The 14476-nt window shown below is 43.2% G+C and overlaps 1 protein-coding gene across 6 annotated transcripts in view; it reads left to right on the top strand.

Moving 5' to 3' along the window:
• Positions 1-13261, top strand: part of RBPJ (recombination signal binding protein for immunoglobulin kappa J region) — an 85568-nt gene extending 72307 nt beyond the window's left edge. For all 6 annotated transcript variants that reach the window (XM_004579164.4, XM_058670246.1, XM_004579165.3 and 3 more), the window contains 4 exons: positions 6797-6937; positions 10281-10436; positions 10818-10921; positions 11073-13261. In XM_004579164.4, the coding sequence (XP_004579221.1) occupies positions 6797-6937; positions 10281-10436; positions 10818-10921; positions 11073-11391 (720 nt within the window). In that variant the 3' untranslated portion in view covers positions 11392-13261. The remainder of the gene's footprint in view (positions 1-6796; positions 6938-10280; positions 10437-10817; positions 10922-11072) is intronic.
• Positions 13262-14476: the final 1215 nt, after the last annotated feature.

Here is a 14476-nt window from a genome sequence, read left to right as displayed (position 1 = left end):
CAGCAGACACTGCAGCTTAGTTGGAGTGACTCCCTGTAACTCCCACCAGGCCTGCCCCCAGCCTTGGTTCCTGTGCATGCTGGTATGTGCAGCAGACTGATTCAATCTGTTCCACAACCCCTTCAGCTCTTATACACATCAAAGGGCATTGGATCTTAGCTCAACTCAACTGAACGCACTATTCAGTCCACTCATGCTGGCGGTGCCATTGCCTGTCTAACCAGACCTACCCCCTGCTCTGATTTTCATGCCCACCAGTGGTAGTTACAGCCCAGCAGAGGTACCCACGGTTTCCTCACTGGGCCCACTCCTCATCCTGGATCTTACCCATTCTCAGATCTGCCGGTAGGTGTTATGACCTGACCTGCATGTATGCCAGCTGGTATTGTAACCTGGTTTGGTCTGGGCTGCTTACCTTCCACTGGCAGGTCTCACGCACACCGATGGGTTCGTGGCCCAGCCTGACTTGGCCCATGTCCTGTTCTGGCTCTTACTGTTCCGTGCTACAGCCCGGCCCTGCCTAATCTACCCACAGACCCAGCTCTCTTGCATGGTTCAGCAGGAGCAGAGACCTAGTTCAGTCTGGCATCCCTCAGACCCAGTCCACACCTATGCCAAGGAATGCTGCAGTCCATGTCCAGCCCAGATTGCCACCCCCATTCCAACTCTGATGATCACTTGTGGGAACCTCAGCGCTACACTGGTGTCTCCTTAACTCCCCAACCAAGCTTGCTCCCAGCCACAGACCTTGTGTGTACCAGTGGTTGCCAAAATCCATCCCAGCGTAACCTATCACCTAGCTTGGCCTTTGCCATCAGATGCTGTAGTCTGGCCTCACCTGGCTCACCCACAGTTCCACCTTTCACCGGTGGGTGCTGCAGCCTAACCCTGCCCAGTCTGCCTCCATCCCTGGGTTTCATGCAGACCATTAGGTGTGATAGCCTAGCCTAAGCTGGCATGGTCTGCACCCCATCCTGTCTCCTGTGCATGCCAATGTGCTATGGTTTAACCTAGCCCTGCCTGGCAACCTCCCTCCTCCCACTCTGTCCCAGCACCAACCCACCTGCCAAGAAGTAAAGCAGCCATGCCCGGCCAGACTAATACCCAGCCCTGACTCACATGCTCATCAGCGGGAACATTGGTCCACCAGGAGAGTTCCCCAAGTTCCCCCACCAGTCCCACTCCAAGACTCAGGTCCTGCACATGCCAGTGGGTGCTAGCCCCTTTACCTGCAGTCTGCCCTCAGTCTTCCTTGGCGTTTGTGTGCCCTGGTAGATGTTGCAGCCCTGCCCACCCCACATCTGATTCTTGGTTGTGCCTGTGGGTGCTACAGTCTGGACCAGCCCAGCCTGTTCCCAACCCCAGTACCCATGAGTGTTGAGTTTCATGGTCATGCCTAAGCCTGTCACCACCCTAGCCCTTGAGCAAACCAGCTAATGGCAGTCCCATAGGGGTGAGCACATGAACCCCAACAAAATCTGCTCCTAGACCTGGTTCTCTCATGATCTGGCTAATGTCATGACCCAGTATAACATGGTCCACCCCATGCTCCAACATTCATTGACAGGTACTCTGGTTGAGCCCTGCCAGGCACGTCCCCCGCCATGACTTTTGTGTGTGCTGGTAGGCAGTGGTTACTACCAACGATCCTAGCTCAGGTCTCATATGTAGGTGGGTGTATTTGGGAGGCCCCAAAAGAGCCTCCAGTTTTGCTCCTCTAAACCACCCAGTCTCATCCCCTCTCATTTACCTGTAAGTGTAGTAGCCATGTTGGTGGAAGTCCCCCCAGAAGTCACTCCTCACCTGTCGCATCTCCCTCAGCTGTCCTCCCTCTCACACATCTCAGACCCTTTCCCTGAACAATCCACAGCCCACAATGCCTGGTCCTCTGGCAGTGCGCTGTGCCCACCTGGGTCCCTGCTTGCCTACCCAGGGCTCTACACTCAGTGTGCAGGTAGCCCAGACCCTGTGGTTGGTATGCTCATGTCTGTCCCCCACACATTTAAAAAAATATTAGAAGAGGTGACTATGTTGGCACTCTGGTTTAGTTAACACAAATTTGGCATTAACCAGGCCCAGGATGCCCAGCAGCTCTTAGCTGCTTTTCTCCCAACAGTGTAACACTTACCTAGGTACAATACAATCTGGGCCATTCCCTATAGCTGGGGGTGAGTACTTTCTTAATAACTTACTGTTGCAAATACATGTTACTAGGAGTTTCCTTTGTGCTTGTCTGTCTGAATATGCTAACTTACTCTCACAAATAATTAAATTGCTATTTCTTATTTTGAGGGAGGCTTGGAATTTTTTTTTTTTTGATTAAGAAGTTAAAGTGAAAATTTATTGCAATCTTACCTTTTTCCCCAGTTTCCTCCCTTATTTATTTATATTAAAGGTGAAAGAGAATTGATTGGTAAATCTGAGTCAAAATCAAGTTGAAAGGGGAAAGTGGAAGAACATTCTACATGTTTATAACTGGTGAAGTGTTTCATTGGCCTTTATTTCTGCAGCTGTTTCACCAGAGACTGGATTGATCCATGACTGTCTAAAGGAATGTATTTTCCTAGTTTTTATTGTTTTGCCTTTTCACCTTCTTTTCCTGTCATGGTTAGGAAGAGTGTGAAAAAGTAGAAGGCAAGCAAGTCAGTACTTACTTTATTCCTCTTGTGTGTGGCTCTACTCCTGGTGTCAGGTGTGTGTGTGTGCAAGTAAACACTGGTGCTACAGAAGCTGGCTTCAGAGGTGTGTGCTTCTGTTGGCAAGAGCTCACGTGTGAACCCTGTAGGATAGAGACTCAAGTCTTAACTGCATTGTATTTACTTAGGATTTCATGTCAAATGCCACGCCTGAAATGGCTTTTTCTTTAGTTCAAGCTTTATGCTGAAAAATATGTGCCGGTCACTGTAAAAATGATACAATAAAATGTTAACTTTGAGGATATGTTAGAAAAAGTTGCATTATCACCAACATATTGCTAAGTAGACTTCTAGCAGTGCCAAGACTGAAAAATTCTGAATAGTGTCCTCAAGATCCTGGGTGGACCTTCGATGTCTATACCACTTCTTTAGTCACTTCCCTTCCCTTTTATAGTACATTTTCCCTTTCATATCCTTTCTAAAAAGGTGCTTTCAACCCTGATTTTCTGAAAGCTACCCTCTTGAATGTCCCCTCACTGGAGAGCCTAGCTTGGGCATACTAACTCCCAAAGCCCAGGTTTCAGGGAGCTGAATGTCCCAGTAAAAAACAAACAAACTCTGTCTCTTAAGGTTCCCTTAAAGTCTACAAGCCGACCTAGCCACTATCTGGAAACCAGTTAGCTGTTGGCCTCACGTGTTCATCAACTCTGTCAGGACTAGGCGCTGGGCCAGCTGAGATCTGTCACTGTTCTGCTTCCTCTCCTGTCACACTTAGTGACCATTGCCCACTATGTGGTCTCCAGCTGATGAGCAACCCATGGTATGACTCAGCCAGTACTTGCTATACCTGTAGCAGGTACACATAAGAGTATGAATAAGAAATTTTCTTGTTCTTAAAGGATATACTCATTTAATCTCAGAAATATGGGAAATAATATACCAGCAGTTTACAAGGTCAACTTAGAGGAGGCTGGGCCAGGTGGAGTAACCCTTGATGTTTTCTGACAGTTCATATGTACAGCTTCAATTACAATGAATTCATGCTACCTTTTTTCTCAAATTTCTTTTTTTCCTTTTCTTAGTAATTAGAAATCATCAAAGCAAGAGCTATTATGAAAAATGAAAACCATGACCTGTGAATCTGCTTATTATTACCAGCTGGTGTAAAAACCGTGGGGCACACAAGTAGTAGCTCTAGAGAGAATTCATGACTCTTACATGGTATAGACGTGTGAGAACTATAAAAGTTTAGGAAACTTTAGGCTTATATAATTTTTTTTTTAAGTTTTAACTGTTTATTTGTAAGAAAGAGTTTCAGAGAGAGAAGACACAATCTTTCATCTGCTGATCCACTCTCCAAATGACTACAGCAGGTGGAGCTGGCCAGCTAAAGGCAGAAGCTAGGGGCTTCTTCTGGGTCTAGGGCTTTCTTCTGGGTCTAGGGCTTTCTTCTGGGTGTTCCGTGTTGTGGTAAAGGCCAAGCACTAATCCATCCTCTACTGTTTCCAAGGCACATTATCAGTAATGCTTTATTGGAAGCAGAGCAGCTGTGACTTAAACTGGCCCCATAAGTGACAGCTTTACCCACTATGCCAGAGTGCCAGCCCCCAGGAATCTAATGTTTAAAAATAAATTATTTCTCTAAAATTCAAATTTTACTGAATATAAATACAGCTTTAAGGCTTTGGTACTGAATTGGAATATTTGAGTTCAGTTAATCTCACAGATTGTTATAGAATCCATACTTGTTCAAAATGAATTGTCTTCCTCTTAAAATTTAAAATTAATGTTGTTAATAGGTTGACAAAATTATTTTTTAAAACAAAAGTTTCACTTGTTTACTTGAAAGCCAGACTTGCATGGCATGGGACAATTGGATATCTTCTATCCTCTGGTTCACTCCCCAGATGGCAACAATGGCCCTGGCAGGACCAGGCCAAAGCCAGGAGTTCGAAGTTCCACCTGCCTCTCTCAGTTGGGTGACAGGCCCAAGCACGTGTGACTGGAAGTAGAGCAGTGAGAACTGCAAGTGGCACCCATGTGCTGTGTTGCAGGCAGTGGCGTTAACGTGCCACACCACAGCACTGGCTGGGTAGTAATTCTGAGAGGTGATAGAGATAAACATGTGAATGTGAATAGCGTCAACTTTAAAGATGGGAACTTTATACAGCTGTAGTTGAGCTAAAGAAAACAATCACCAAGTGAGGCATGAATCACATAGTAAGCCTCAATACAGTTTGAATATCCCTCATCTGAAGTGCTTGGCCAGAACTGTTTCAGAGTTCAAGAGGTTTTCGGATATGAGGACATTGGGATAGACTATCCATTGAACCTCTGATTTGGAAATCTGAACTACTCTAAAATCCCAAACTTTTTTGAACATTGTAATAGTTTGATGCTTAGAAAATTTAAGATTTTGAAGCAGTTCAAATGCTTGAAATAGCAATACTCAAATCGTAACATTTCACAATATTGATACACCATGCTGTGTTTCACCCTCACATGGGTGGTTACTGTGAAGAACTGTGGCACCAAGAATTCCTTGGCTGCAAGATGGTTCTTGCATCACCTTCTTCATGCTAGGTGCATCTGAGTGTTGGAGAGGCACGGATAAGCAAAGCACATTTCCTTTATCATGAAGCCCACATTTTGGGAGGGTGCTGGACCCAAACAAATGAAGAGGTGAATACAAGATAAATATTAAAACATGAAGGTGTGAGTGCACAGGTCTTTCCTCGTGGCTGTGAGGAGCTGAACTTGAATCTGGATTTCATTCAAAAGGGCTTGACTCTGAGAAGCTGAATATTTCCCATGAGATGTTTTTAAAAAGCAGTCTTCTCAAAGTTATCAGAAAGAATTTGCTCAAAAATATGTAGGCCAATTAATTGGCAGAAGATAGAACTGCAGCCAGTTTCATGAGTAGTTCTCTAAAAATATGTTTGGAATACTGAAAGAAGCTTCCTGAGCTGCTGAGTACGTGTCTGCTCCTGGTACCCAGGATGGAGGAAGATAGCAAACACAGCCATGACATCACAGGGGACACCAAGACCAGGGCCTGTGCAGCATCTTCAGAAGTGAACCACCTGATGGAAGCTATTGACAAGTAGTGTGTCCAACAGCTGAAGGGGCTTGAGGGGAAGACTTTAGTGAAGTTGGTTGTGTGTAGTGTTACACAGAACACGTGGTTGGACAGCAGATGTGGCAGCCACCATGAAAGCTTAGGCCCGAAGAAACAGCTAAATAGTGGGTTACATTACGACAAAAGAATAGCTGTCAGTTAAACCCTGGCCACTCAGTTATTGATACTGGGCTTGTACCTGTTGGTTCACTCCCCAAATGGCCACAATAGCCAGGGGCAGGATCCTGAAACTCCGTCCACGTATTCCCTGTGGGTGGCAGGAATCTAAGCATTTAGATCTGTTTCCAGTGAACATTGTTAGAATCAAGCTGTGTCCGAGGAACGTAGCCTGGACTCCAAATCAGACACTTCATTACGAAGTACAGACATCCTGGGTGATGGCTCAACTTGCTAAGCTACAGCACCTGCCCAGGATTCTGGAATTCAGAATTGTAGAATGTGTTGGAAAATCAGGCTGAGTGGACAACCTTCCTGGGATCAGCTTCCTGGTCCTTTAGCTACCTCTCCGGGACATTAAAGCAATTTGACTTAACCTCTTTGAATCCCTTTCCTAATCTGTAAAATTATTTTAGTTAAGTTTTCAAATACATAAGGAGTGGAAAACAGTAACCTGCTAGGCCTTTTACTTTTGATGTTGGAACATTTGCCATTACATGTTATTGGAGAGGTCAGAACTTAGCACTGAAGACATGGCCCAATGTGCAGCAGTATTCAGTGCACACGGCAGGCTGCCTGGAGCCCGTGGGAGCCCCGGATGTTCTGTGTGCACAGCAGCATTTGGAAAGTGCTGGTCTAAGAACAGCTGCCTCCCTGCAGCTTAGAGATATTCATGGGAGAGGGTACTTTGCACATTCTAACCTGCTTGCAAACTGAAAGCACTCTTCTCTTTCTCCTTGTTGTTTGCCGATGTGTGAATACTGTCAGGTATCATCATATAATGCGTACTTACTGTGTGCTCTTGACTGTGCAGAAGGAAAACTCTCATGTAATGACCTTTTATTCTTTCGTTGTTACATTACAGATAATTAGGAAGGTTGATAAGCAGACGGCTTTGCTGGATGCAGATGATCCTGTGTCTCAACTCCATAAATGCGCATTCTACCTGAAGGATACAGAAAGAATGTACTTGTGCCTTTCTCAAGAAAGAATAATCCAATTTCAGGTATGTCTTAATTGCAGATGGACAGGCGATCAGGTGAGCAGCGTCCGAGTGTGTGAAAGCTCCCTTCAGATCTCACTCTCGGGTCTCAGGATCCTTCATGGGTAGGGTCCTCCGGTGGCCTTGCCATCCTGCCCCTGGAAGAATTCAGCGGAGAGGGAAATGCTCTCCTGGGAATAGTTGACATCTAGTGCCAAGGTTCTAAATCTTTTTTTTTTTTTAATTATTTATTATTTTTAATTCATTAATTACATTGTATTATGTGACACAGTTTCATAGGTACTTGGGTTCTCCCGCCCCTCCCCAAACCCTCCCACCATGGTGGATTCCTCCACCTTGTTGCATAACCACAGCTCAAGTTCAGTTGAGATTCCCCCATTGCAAGTGTATGCCAAACATAGAGTCCAGCATCTTATTGTCCAGTCAAGTTCAACGGCTTCTTAGGTAGACCCTCTCTGGTCTGAAGACAGAGCCAGCAGAGTATCATCCCAGTCAATTGAAAGCTCCAACATATCATCAGCAAAAATTTACATCATTATGGAATTAATTGACATAGTAATGAGTAACCAATATGTTAAAAGTAAATGCGAGTTCCTAGCCACCTTCTGTGACCACCTCACTTACATTTCAATTTTAGTTTATACACAACATATAACATTCAAAACATAACATGTTATACATAACATCATATCATCTTAAATTAAGGCAAACATGTGGTATTTAACCTTTTGGGATTGGCTCATTTCCCTTAGCATTATGGTTTCCAGTTTGGCCCATTTGGCCACAAAGAACTGCATTTTGTTTTTTTTTAATAGCTGAGTAGTATTCCATGGAGTAGATGAACCATAGCTGTCTTATCCAATCCTCTGCTGATGGGCATTTTGGCTGCTTCCATGTTTTTGCAATTACTGATTGTGCTGCTATGAGCATAGGAGTGCATGTTGGTTTCTCATAAAACAATTGTTCTGGATATATTCCTAGGAGTGCTATTGCTGGATCATACGGTATGTTGATTTTGAGTTGTTTGAATATTCTCCATACTAATTTCCATAGAGGCTGTACCAGCCTGCAGCCCCACCAGCAGTGGAGTAGGGATCCCTTTTCCCCGCAACCTCGCCAACAAGTGTTGTTGGTGCTTTTATTCATGTGGGCCAGTCTTACTGGCGTTAGGTGGTACCTCATTGATGTTTTAGTTTGGATTTCCCTTATTGCCAGGGAACTTGAGCATTTTTTCATATGTTTATTTGCCATTTGGGTTTGTTCCTTTGTGAAGTGTCTGCCCATTTCCCGTGCCCATTTCTTGAGTGGCTTGTTTGTTTTGACATTTTGGTTGTTTTGTAGCTCTTTGAATATTCTGGAGATTAGCCCTCTATCACCTATGTCGTGTGCGAAGATCTTCTCCCATTCTATGGATTGCCTTTTTACTTTGTTGATTGTTTCTCTAGCTGTACAGAAGCTTCTTAGTTTGATGAGGTCCCAATTGTTTATTTTGGTCTCGATTTCTACTGCTTTTGGAGACTTTTTTAGAAAGTGAGGGCCTACCCCTAAGTGTTGCAGTGTGTTTCCAACATTTTCTTCCAAAAGTTTGAAGGTTTCTGGATGTAGGTTTAGATCTGTTATCCATTTAGATCTGATCTTAGTGTATGGTGAGAGATGTGGATCTGTTTTTTTGTTTCTGCAGGCTATCAACCAGTTGTCCCAACAGCATTTATTGAACAGACCTTCCCATTTGCCTGGATTGTCGTTTGTCTTTTTGTCAAAGACTATTTGGCTGTACCTGTTTGGGTTCCCTTCTGGTGTTTCTATTCTGCTCCATTGATCTTCCTCTCTATCTTTGTGCCAGTACCAAGCTGTTTTGATAATCACTGCCCTATAGTATGTCCAGAGGTCCAGAACTGTGATTCCGCCTGCTAACTTCCTGTTCTTCAGGATGGTTCTAGCTATCCGTGGTTTTTTGTGTTTCCAGATGAACCTTTGGATCATTGTTTCCACTTCCATGAAGAATGTTTTGGGCAATTTGATTGGGATTGCGTTGAATGTATATATTGCTTTTGGCAGTATAGACATTTTAATGATATTGATTTTACCTATCCAGGAGCATGAGATGTTACTCCATCTTTTGAGGTCTTGTTCAATTTCTTTTTTAAGTAGTTTGTAGTTTTCTTCAAATAGGTCTCCTACATTTTTGGTTAGATTTATTCCCAGATATTTCATACTTTTCTCTGTTATTTTGAATGGTATCTTGCTGGTTAGATCTTTTTCCATCTTGGGGCTGTTCGCATACACTATGGCTGTTGATTTTTGTTCATTAGTTTTGTACCCTGCTACTCTACCAAACTCTCGTACAAGTTCTAGCAGTCTCTGTATTGAGTCTCTTGGCTCTTCTACATAAAGAATCATATCATCTGCATATAGTGAGAGCTTGACTTCTTCGTTTCCCATTTGGATTCCTCTGATTTCTTTTTCTTGTCTAGCAAGTACCTCTAGGACTATCTTGAATAGTAGTGGAGAAAGTGGACATCCCTGTCTTGTTCCAGATCTCAGTGGGAAGGGTTCCAGTTTTTCTCCATTCAGTATGATGCTGGCGTTGGGTTTTTCATATATGGCTTTAAGGTTCTAAATCTTGGAAACAGCCCTTCTGAATATCCCAGATAGACTTAAGAGTACCAAGTAAGGCCTGTGACAGTGTGTGTGCTGAGTACTGAGTGAGGACTGAGACTGTGTGTGAGTGCCTGGAACACTTCTGAGAGCTTAGCCTGGATCAGGTTTACACTGGGTCTCCTGAGGGCGTCCTGATGAGCTTTGGAAGTGAACCTGACCCTCATCTGAGAACAGTTTCTTTGAGGGCTTTTATGATCAGGTAGGTGATGGAACAGTGATTGTGGTTTCATGCGAAGCTCATATTCCAGAGGGGTGGCCGCACGCACCCTGACGGCAGAGCTGGGTCCCTGGGACTGCAGGTCAGAAGTCAGCTCCCTGCTTAGCTGCTGTCAGTGTGAGGGGTTCCCATTCTTGTTTTGTAGAGGAGCCTAAAGGCTGTTATATATCTGCTTATGTCACAGATATTGATATTCTGTTAATGAACTTGTTCCCACAGTATTACACTCATGTTACTCCAGAAGGTAGTGTTAGCTGTTTAATATGTCTCTGAAATACTTTGTGTCATAACAAGACTGCTGTCTGTGGACTTTCCATATTAACATTCTGTATTTATTGTAATAGCGAAGCATCAGGCTTTAGGAAGTTTATGAATTTTTACTAAGTCCTCTCCTTCTTGGCCTTAGTCTGTGACTGTTAAACTGCAATGAACATAAAACTCAGTTTGCGAATTTTCTTTTCTCATAAGGCCACTCCATGTCCAAAAGAACCAAATAAAGAAATGATCAATGACGGAGCTTCCTGGACAATCATTAGCACAGACAAGGCGGAGTACACCTTTTACGAGGGAATGGGCCCCGTCCTTGCCCCTGTCACCCCTGTGCCTGTTGTGGAAAGTCTCCAGGTAAGACCACTTAGTCACATGCTGGCTGTTAGCTCCACACAACCAACCGTTCTTCACTGTGACCCAGCAGGATTTTATCTCATAGTAATTCTGATTTTTCCTCCAAATCCTGTGATACAGAATTTTTGTTATACATCAGTTATAAAAAACAAAATAGGAGGGAAGGAACTGGCATTCAAGACAATGCAAATGTAAATGAACGTTTTGCCATGAAGCGTTTCTAGCTAACTTTGTAATAATGTTACTGAAAGAAACATTTCTCAGCTGTAATCCTTCACAAGCTTTCACAGATGAACTGAAAGTTGCATGAGGACGTGGTTGCTGTACATTAATGACAAATGAAGTTTTCTCTCAGTGGCGTGGTTTTTGTGTGAATTGCAGCTGAATGGCGGTGGGGACGTGGCGATGCTTGAACTCACAGGACAGAATTTCACTCCAAATTTACGAGTGTGGTTTGGGGATGTGGAAGCTGAAACAATGTACAGGTACTTGTACAACTTGTCCTGCCCTCCGTCGGGGGAGGGATGCTGGGAACTGGGGTTCTTTCCTGGCATTGGTTGTATTACATCAGTATCATTTCTAAAATGTCTTTGCTGTCTGAAAGTGGCTTGTGCATGATTTCTTTTTCCTTCTCAGGTGTGGAGAGAGCATGCTCTGTGTTGTCCCAGACATTTCTGCATTCCGAGAAGGTTGGAGGTGGGTCCGGCAGCCAGTCCAAGTTCCAGTAACTTTGGTCCGTAATGATGGAATCATTTATTCCACCAGCCTTACCTTTACCTACACCCCCGAACCAGGGCCCCGGCCACACTGCAGCGCCGCGGGAGCCATCCTTCGAGCCAACTCCAGCCAAGTGCCCCCCAGCGAGCCCAGCACAAACAGCGAGGGCAGTTACACAAACGCCAGTACAAATTCATCCAGCGTCACAGCGTCATCTGCAGCCACGGTGCTGTCCTAACCACCGTCTTTTTGCTGGGACCTAAACTGACTGGAGTGTGGCAGAAAGTTGACAGAAAAAGGAAAGAGAAGAAAAAAAAATGAACAATCTCTGTGGTTTCTTGGGAAAACTTTTCATACCAGGTGATACTATAGAAAGCCCCTGCCTGTTACTTGCAAGTGCTGATTGGAAACACAGAAGCCACCGTAAAACAAAAACAACAGCTAAATGTACAAAGCATTGGAATTGAATTTTCAGCTGTTTTTTGTTTTGTTTTGTTTTTGTTTTTATTTTTTGGTCTTTGTTGTTTTTCTGTTGTTTGGTCGGTTTTGTTTAAATGGGCAAGAAATAGATATGTGGCTGGAATAAAGGTTAAGCAAACTAGAAGGCACAAATCTAACATAGTTTTGACGGACCAAGGAACTTGTATAAGCTTTAGTAAAAGGTACCTTTTCACCATACCTTTTTTATATCGCAGTATATAGTACACCTTGTTACCAAATAGGCTCTTCTCCCTCCCTGCCCTTTGGAGCTTTGCTCTGAAGTACAGCCAGGTTCCAAGCCCGACCGCACTGGTTTCATCCAGTTGCCCTATTCCAGGTTGCTTTGGTCCAAGGCTGGAACTTTTTTTTTTCTTTTTTATGCTGACGTCTTAATGACTTTCCGTGAGTTGAAATTGTTTAAATTTCAGCAAGTCACATCTTCAAAAGTCTGCATTTGTTTGTTTGTTTTTTTTAAAGATTAAATGAAGTCTGTGCAAAAGCTTTAAAAAAGAGATGCCTCTGCCTTGCCTGCCTACGCGCAATGGACGTGAACTTGGTCTCTGTCCTCAGACACTGCTGGGAGTTCTTCTGTGTTTTCCTTTTTTACAAAGAAATTGTATTTATAGTGGTAATCCAAGAAGTTCTAACGTTGGCGTGGAATTCCATGTGGCTAAAATGAGTTAATGGCGCAGAACATGTCGGTATTTGGAGTGTTGGCTCCCCTTCCCTGTGCGTGAGTGCATCTGTATGTTCCAGAACGTGTTCAGGTCCTCCTCCGCCCCGATATTGTACATAACTTGTATTATGTGTAAGTTAAACATTTTATTTTGAACATGGAATGTTCCCAGTGATTTCGTTCAGCAAGGTCTTTTTCTGCCTTGTTGACAAATGGAAAAAAAAGAAAATATATCATGAGAATTATTTGCTATCAATTGGTAATGGCACCCTTATGGTAGAATGTGGAAAATTTCAACAAAAGCATGCTTTATTATCTTTGCCTCTTTTTTTTTTTTTTTTTTTTTTTTGGTTTGGTAGCCTAGGCCAAACCATCATTATAATCTTTACACATAAGATGCTTTTATTAGGTGATAAACTAAAATAGCTGAATGACAGTACTTTAGAAGCAGGTCGTTGTAAGATTATAAAATGCAAATGTAACTTATGTTTCCATTTCTCCCCATGCCTATTTTGGTCTCCTCCCCGGTACTGGGCATCTCCACAAATGTCTTCTGCTCAGAAAGAAAAAAAAAAGAAAAATGTGTTAAGACATGATTGAGTGTTCAGGGCTGTGTGTTGGCCTCAGATGCTGGTCTGGCCAGCCTGATGTTGCTGCCATTCTTGTACTTTGGTTATGCCTTTGTTCAGCTTCTTAGCAACTGCAGCAGACTCATCGGAGTACCTGAGTGCAGGAGCCCTGTGTGCAATGTGTGAGGACACAGGCAAAGATACAATCATCCTTAGAGTAAAAACTACCTCTAGATTGTGGTAAGCTTTTACTGTCCCATAAAACAGGAGCCACAAGTACCTTATGAGTGCAAAACTGTGAGTTCCTGCAGCGTTCCTGGTGTCTTTCTGGTGTCCTGGGCCACTTTTGAGAAGTTTCCATCATTAGGCTTTTTAAATATAAGGAGCCTGTTTCCCTGCTTTGCAGTCTTCAATACTCTGTGCTGAGACTATGCCACTGTAAATACTGTTCCAAACATCCTTAAATTGCCTTGTCCTTGCTTTTCAAGGGGAAAGTCCTTTGTAAAACACATGAGGTGGTTAAATCAATGTTATTGCGGTTTCCTCTTATTGAAAGAAAGCCTTTAATCCCCCCAGGCTGCATTATACTATATGTAAATATCTGTGTGTATGTATATAGCCTTTTCCGATCTGCTCCAGTCACTGGCTCCTCTCTTGTCAATTAACCCTGCCTCACACCTTAAATCTGTGATCAAGGGCAGAGCTCACTGTGGCCTTATCTTTCTTTGTTGTAACTTTTCACTCGTCTTGACTTGCAAACTTGCTTATTTCTGGGTAGTATTTATTTTCTCTGTCGCGTCATGGGAAGTAATTACTACAGAGTGCTTTGTTATTCTGGGTGTAAACGTATTTTCCATGCTGCTTTACTTTCAGTGGGCCACTTTTAATTCTCCATTTCCTATTGATGGTTAGTTAAGGAATGTTATGAAATTAACTGATTACAAAGGAGAAGCTTTGGAAGAACAAACTTCTTCATCCAGCTTTGTAGCTCAAAGTAATTTTTTCAAATTCATGGATTTATCAAAATGAACTTTTGCTTTTCTAAATGGTTGTATTTTATTTTGGTTCTTTGTTCCTTTTTAATCAGACAATTGACAGATTATAAACACACACACCCTTTTTTTTTTTTTAAGTGTCCATTTTCCCCACCAATTTTTTGCCATTTTCTTACCAGAGATTGAAGAGTGAAACAATAGGTTTGTGGTAGTCTATTGTTTGTCAGTAGTTCTTTTGTCAGCTGCTTGAAAAAGGAGAAGAAACGTTTCCCTGGTCTTGAGGTCAGTTGCCAGCGTGTAGTGTGGAGGCGCTTGGTCCTCCAGCTGCAGTAGGGCGGTTGTCTCCAGCACATGGGGAGACGTGAGGTGCTGGTTGTTCTCGCTCTTGGAGACTCTGAGATCAGTGTGTACAGAGGTGAAAGCACAGGGTGTTTGACATTTTGAAGAATGCTGTTTCAGAAGGCTGTCTTGGACTCTCATGATCCTATGCAATTTCTACAAATGTACATGAATGCTGAGTTGTGATCCAGTCCATGGAATCAGTTCCATTAAATTTATCAAACAGACTGAGGTGTTTTATTGTAAAATGCCCTTTGTATTTTG

This window comes from Ochotona princeps, chromosome 11 (genome assembly GCF_030435755.1).
Source record: "Ochotona princeps isolate mOchPri1 chromosome 11, mOchPri1.hap1, whole genome shotgun sequence".
Taxonomy (NCBI): domain Eukaryota; kingdom Metazoa; phylum Chordata; class Mammalia; order Lagomorpha; family Ochotonidae; genus Ochotona; species Ochotona princeps.
Note: the sequence above shows the minus strand (reverse complement) of the source record. Positions and strands in the feature narration are given on the sequence as shown.